At 45.4% G+C, this 6,000-nt stretch overlaps 1 protein-coding gene across 1 annotated transcript in view; it reads right to left on the minus strand.

The window, feature by feature from the left end:
* Positions 1–2,723, minus strand: part of cacnb4b (calcium channel, voltage-dependent, beta 4b subunit) — a 31,566-nt gene extending 28,843 nt beyond the window's left edge. The window contains exon 1 of the mRNA XM_062528109.1: positions 2,576–2,723. Within this exon, the coding sequence (XP_062384093.1) occupies positions 2,576–2,638 (63 nt within the window). The 5' untranslated portion in view covers positions 2,639–2,723. The remainder of the gene's footprint in view (positions 1–2,575) is intronic.
* Positions 2,724–6,000: the final 3,277 nt, after the last annotated feature.

Consider the following 6,000-nt stretch of genomic DNA (forward strand, 5'->3'; position numbering starts at 1 on the left):
ACCAAGTATTGCTTACAAAATGTCTGTGTGCCATTTGACACTGTTATTAGTATACGTTGCAACTATACAAATCACAGCATGTAAATACAGTAGGAAAATGCTAGAGTTCTTTAGTCACTATTGGGAGGTGTAGGCTATTGGAACTGGCCACTTCGAGAGACCTGTGCCTGTCATTACAACAAACACTGCAATACATGACAGTATCCAGCAGGAGGTGCTGTAGGTCCTGTTTAAATATGAACATGGGCTGCCAGCTTTATTACTGCAACTTTGTGTTGGGAAAAGGTTTAGCAGGTGTTCTAGTTACACTAGATGTGGGTACAAATGTATAGCATGTTAAAGGCTCTCTAGCAAAATCCTATAGTATGCCTGTAAGCCAATATAATAATATAGATCTGTGGGCCACAACAGTGGTTTTCAAAGTGGGGGCCGGGACGAGAAACTGGGGGGACCAAAGCAAGTTGGAATGAAAAATAAAAGTAAATAAATACATAAACAACAAGTATATATTATTATGAGTATGTTATAAAATATCACTATAATAATTTTGTCGCACATCTGAACATTATATTTTCCATGATAATCTTTCCGATCCTGAACTCTTCATCACGTAAACTGTCAGTGTAGCCCTAGTAACAGCCTAGCCCTGGTAACGTTAAAGTCTGACATCGAGTGCCGCTATTTGGCTTTAGCTCTGTTACAATTGACACCATTTTGAAAGTAGGGCCACAGGGAGTGATCCTTTTTAAGTTCTGGACGAGTGCACAGAAGCAAATGGACTTGACTGGTCTTGTGTCTTGTTGTGCTGGAGTGTGTTCAGACATGGTCGTGGCTGTGATCCAGAGTAACATTGGATTGACGGCTCTATTCCGGCAGAAAGCCCCAAGTGCAATCTTCACACACTGTGTGCTCCATCACAAAGTGCTTGTGGCTTAACGGATAGAGAATGCATTTCTACATTTGCCATAGTGTCGGTTGGTACACATCACATCTTGTGGGGAGGGTTGGGGGGTGGGTTGGGGGGGGGGCAGTACTTGAGAGTATTTGAGCACCACGGTTTGGTGCTGATATCCCACATCCAGCTGTACTGCAGAGAGTCAAAACTGGCAGCAAGAGATGAGTGGGATCAGGACAGGAAGTGATGGGTGGGAGCAGGACAGGAAGTGATCAGGAAGTGACCCGAGTCAGACTCGGACCTGAGTCCCTGTGGGAACATGGGCCCAAATGTGGTCCAGGCATTGTAGCCAGTTGGACACACACACACACACACACACACACACACACACACACACACACACCCCCCAATAGAACTACAACAAGCACCAACAACTGGGTCAACTGAGAGTGCACTACCAGTCTTGTTGGGGGTTGTCATGGAGATGTTTGAGTTTGGCATGTCAAAGGTTTTTTCCATTACTGTCTGGGCAGTGTGGAACTTGATTTCTAGTAAAACTCTCAAATAGCATATCTCTACATCTTTCTTTCTTCACCTCCCTCATTCTCTCCTTCCCTTCCTCTCTCTCTCTCTCTGTCTCTCTCTCTTTTTTTCTCTCTATTTCTTTTTATCGTTTTCAATTCTAGGGCCATAATCTATATTCCAAGCAGAGTTCTCATGCATGATGCATCCTACACTCTTTTAAAGGGTTATTGGGGTGCTACAGTTTATACAATCATGCAGCCTTTAGGGGTTCCTTTGATGAACTGGTTTAAAGAACCATTTAGGGGTGCCATACAGTATATGAAGCAGGCAATAAAACATGTTTACCTCTATTAATGTATGAGTGTATGTTTGCACATCAACATTAATGTCCTCCATGATGCTGCATTAGCTAATTATTTTATTTATTGTAATACTCAAATTATAGAGTAGCTGTGAGCTGGAGCTATCAGGTGAGGGCCTACAGCTCAACACACATGATATGACACTCTTCAGTTCAGACACAACCTCTAAGCGTCCCAAATGATGAAACACTAAATGGTCCGACACTTCAACGGTGCCACTTGGTTGGGCTGCACTGACTTCTTTTCTGCCATCAATCAGCGCAAATGACAGAAGTCTGTCAGTTCTCTAAATAGAAGCGCAACTCTCTGCGGCCTCGAGTTAATTATCTGCCTCTGATTTGCTCCATTTTTAGCCCTTGGTCTCCCGAGTACCGATGGCGTCTGTTGCCGTACAGAATCTCATTCTTCTCCGAGTCTTTCTCTTTTTTCAATGTAAAAGGGACACTTTAACTAGGTCACCATGTTCACTCTATTTGTCACACTGAGCATCCTACCTGTGGTCAGTGGCCAAATATAACCTGCACGGGAGACTTGAGCGGTGTGTGTGCAAATAACACACAAGCATAGAAACAAACTTAGTCAAACTCCTGTCAGACTCCTGTCTTCTCAATCGAGACAGTCAAACTCAAACACCCTTGTCACATCCTTGTCTCGCGAATAAGAATGTCCTGACCTGCTGGAAATGACAGTAAACTTTTACGTCTATCATGTCATAACACTATACTCTAGTGTACCTCTGCAGTAGCGCGGTGAGAGAGCGTTTGTGTGTCACCTGCGCGGAGCAGCAGCTCACCTGAAATATTGGCGCCTGGATGCCTTCTCCGATCTTATTTCGTATGTAGATATGTCGGGACATCTCCGCCAGCACATCGGTCCAAACAGGGGGTTGCCCACCGCCCGGTCCGGCCCAGTGAAAGTTAGGTGGTGTTCGGACCGCTTGCTCCAGCTTCGGTGCTCGGTGGTGTCGCCCCGTGCAGAATGAACGCGGGTTTGAGGAAGGGCTCAGATGCCACCGACGACGCTCGTCACCGCGCGCTATGACAGGTGTCACGCGGCGTGCACATGGAAGGACGGTGCGTGCGTGACGTGCGTGCGTCCAGTTCTCCGAACTCTCTGCGCAAAACGAGCCTCCCTTCCGACGCGTCTCTGAGCTGCCTGTGTGAAGCTGCACCCTCTCACCCTCTCTACTTGGCCCACTTTAACAGCTCCTGCAGCTATCGCTCTAAATACAGATAATAATCAAGAGATTGAATTCAGACGAAGCGCTTCACAAGAACCAAACGGCACAAAAGGCTTTCGGTTTCCTCTTTCCTGACATCCAGCCAACCCAATCCAACCGTTAAAACTGCATCGAGAAAATTAGCACGCACATATCTTGTCAGAGACTGAGCCAATGTTAAACAGGAGTTTGCTTTCTGAAGTATGACGTTGTTTTATGCGTTATCTCACCTGTGTCCTGCACTTACTGCTCCTGGCCTCAAGGTGGGAGTGTTAGGACAAATACCGTTGACTGTCACATCCACAGTCATCCTAGTCATTCTTACAGTAAACTACATAACATTCATACAAGTATACATGCTATTTATGTTGTTATGTATGTAGGTTATGCCAGTCAATAAAGTGTCCTTGTATTGCTTCAGAGAGCTATGACCGGTAAGATGCTTTCATTTTCCAAAAACTCTGACATAAGAAACAATAGCTAAGAGCAATTGGTAGATTTGTTGCAGTTATTAGAACTTCCACAAAGGGTCACTGTTGTACTTAGTATTGCTCTTCCGATCCTTTCCAGCTGTCCATAGTTGCAAAATCATGTCAAAATCAAGCATGTAATGGATATAAAGTTATCGGTCAATGCTGTTTTGGCAAAATATTATGTACAGAGCATTTGTCCATATCTAGCCACCAAGGTGTGTGTTTATTTGTGGTGTTTAGTCCTAAGTCGCTGATGGGCCATGCCTGCTAGCGTGGAGTGTTTGGGTGCACTCGGCAGGAGTGGTAGCATCTGTCAGTAAGAGATTCATCAGAGTTATCTCAGAGCGGTGTGGGACACTCTCCCATGTTCACACACACTGACCATTGACCAACACATTCAGAGGAACACACAGAAAACCTGAACTAGCCTCATTCACCAAGACCATCACTCATCAATAGACATGCAACATCTCTCTCTCTCTCTCTCTCTCTCTCTCTCTCTCTCTCTCTCTCCCTCTTTCTCTTTCTGTCTTTCTTTAGGCTGCTCTCGGGCTTAATGCATTTATCCATCTATTCATCTATTCACTCTTTCATTCACTGATTCATTGACTCATTATTCAGTCATTTAGTCTCGTCCTTCTCCCCCCCGACCCTCTGCACTTGTCCCCTCTCACAGTTCTCCTCTTCACATGCCCACACAAAGGGAGCAGCTTCCCTCTCCTCTCCTCCTCCCTGCTCCTCTCCCCCTCTCCTCTCTCCTCCTCTCTTCTCCTCTCTCCTCTCCTCTCCCCCTGCTCCTCTCTCATCCTCTCTCAGCTTCTCTCTCGTCTCCTCCTTACTCCTGTCTCCCCTCTCCTCCTCCCTTCTCCTCTCCCTCTCTCCTCCTTCACTCTCATCTCTCCTCTCCCCTCCCCTTCCTTCTCTCCCACCACATCCTCTCCCTCCCCCTCCTTCTCTTTCCCTGCTCCTCTCCCTCTCCTCCTCTCATCCCCCCTTCCCTCCTTCTCTCTCCTCTTCTCCCCTTTCCTCCTCCTCCTCTCTCCTGTCTTCCCCTCCTTCTCTCTCCTCTTCTCTCCTCTCCCCCCCTTTTCTCCTCTCCCCCTCTCCTCTTCGCCGTGGCCCAGGCTAAAGCGGAGTTGAGTTGAGGAGGATGTTTGTCACGTTGATGGAGGCCTTTGTGTCTAAACGCAGACTAAACTCGACTGAGCCCTCGTCCTGAATGAGAATGTTTGACACGGTGGCAGAATGGTCCGAAGGGCCGTGGAGAGTTGTGAATATTGATGAGCGAGTCTTTCTCTAGACGGAATCTGTAAAGTGTCAACCCGTCAGCCCCGGAAATGAAGAGCTCCCTCCAAGCTCCATGTGTATAAATGAGCAGACTGCAGCAGTGTCTGGTCCAGTGAAGCGCTTCTATAGGCTACGAGAGCTCTGTTTATGCCGTGACTTTTTGTGCTGGAGTGATCTGCATTTATATTTACATTAACATGACATAACAGCATTTTAGCCAAAGCCACCTTCTATAAAGGGAACAATCAGTGCGACTAGCACATGTTAGTACAGCAGTAATGAGTCCTACTCTCATATAATAATGGAGGTGTTTCACGACGCATCATCAGACCGTAAGTCGCCATATTGGAGGTATTGTCTGTACTCCACATCACAACAAAGCACAGGCACTTCAGTAGATCCCGAACGTCGTCAAGGAAAATGGTTAATTATTGCTCAGACAGAGAAAAACATTTGGAATATTATAGACTTCCAAAGATTATTACAAACCAGGGAGAGGAATGGTAGAAGTTATCAGAGGAAAGGAGGTGCGTCTGTTTTAGTCTTTAGAACTAAAATTGCCATACATCGTCACACACCCTTCACCATACCAAGAGATTGGCATGGTGTTTTGTTCAGTTTTGTTCAGTTAGCCTATTTGCCTGTTTGATGCTCATTGAGCTCAATGCAAATTAAACCAGCTAATAGGCTGTAAACTAGCTCAGCCACCGTAGTGGTCAATTGGACAAAGAATGGAAAAACACTAAAATTACATTTAATAGAATCTAACAGTTTATCCCACAGGGACATTTCAGCCATGCTACCCACGGCAACTGGAAGCGATAACCATGATTACGATTAGATGCAGACTATGAATCTAGATTAAAGGAAAGTTTCACTTTTTGAAATACATTACTGAAAAAAAGAAACTTTTCCATTATATTCCAATTTCATGAAATGGCTGACCACTTCATCTGATAATGTCAGCTGACCTAGTGAGCTAATATTGACCTGAGGCGCTGAGAGATGATTGTTCATCTAGTCCTTCCTAGTTTATAAAGCACAGAGTCAGTGTGCTTCTTATTTGTAGAATGGGATATCACAAGCTCTTTACATTTGAGTACTTCCAGATCAAAACAGGCAGGGTTTTTTTGGTATTGCTTTTCGCTCCAAAGTAAAAAGTGAGCTAAGTAGCACTACTCCTTCAGAGGAGGGTTCCACTCTCAGTGGACCAACTGAAAACTCCAAAAAGTCAGTGTG

The sequence above is a fragment of the Sardina pilchardus genome, chromosome 23, assembly GCF_963854185.1.
Source record: "Sardina pilchardus chromosome 23, fSarPil1.1, whole genome shotgun sequence".
Classification (NCBI taxonomy): Eukaryota; Metazoa; Chordata; class Actinopteri; order Clupeiformes; family Clupeidae; genus Sardina; species Sardina pilchardus.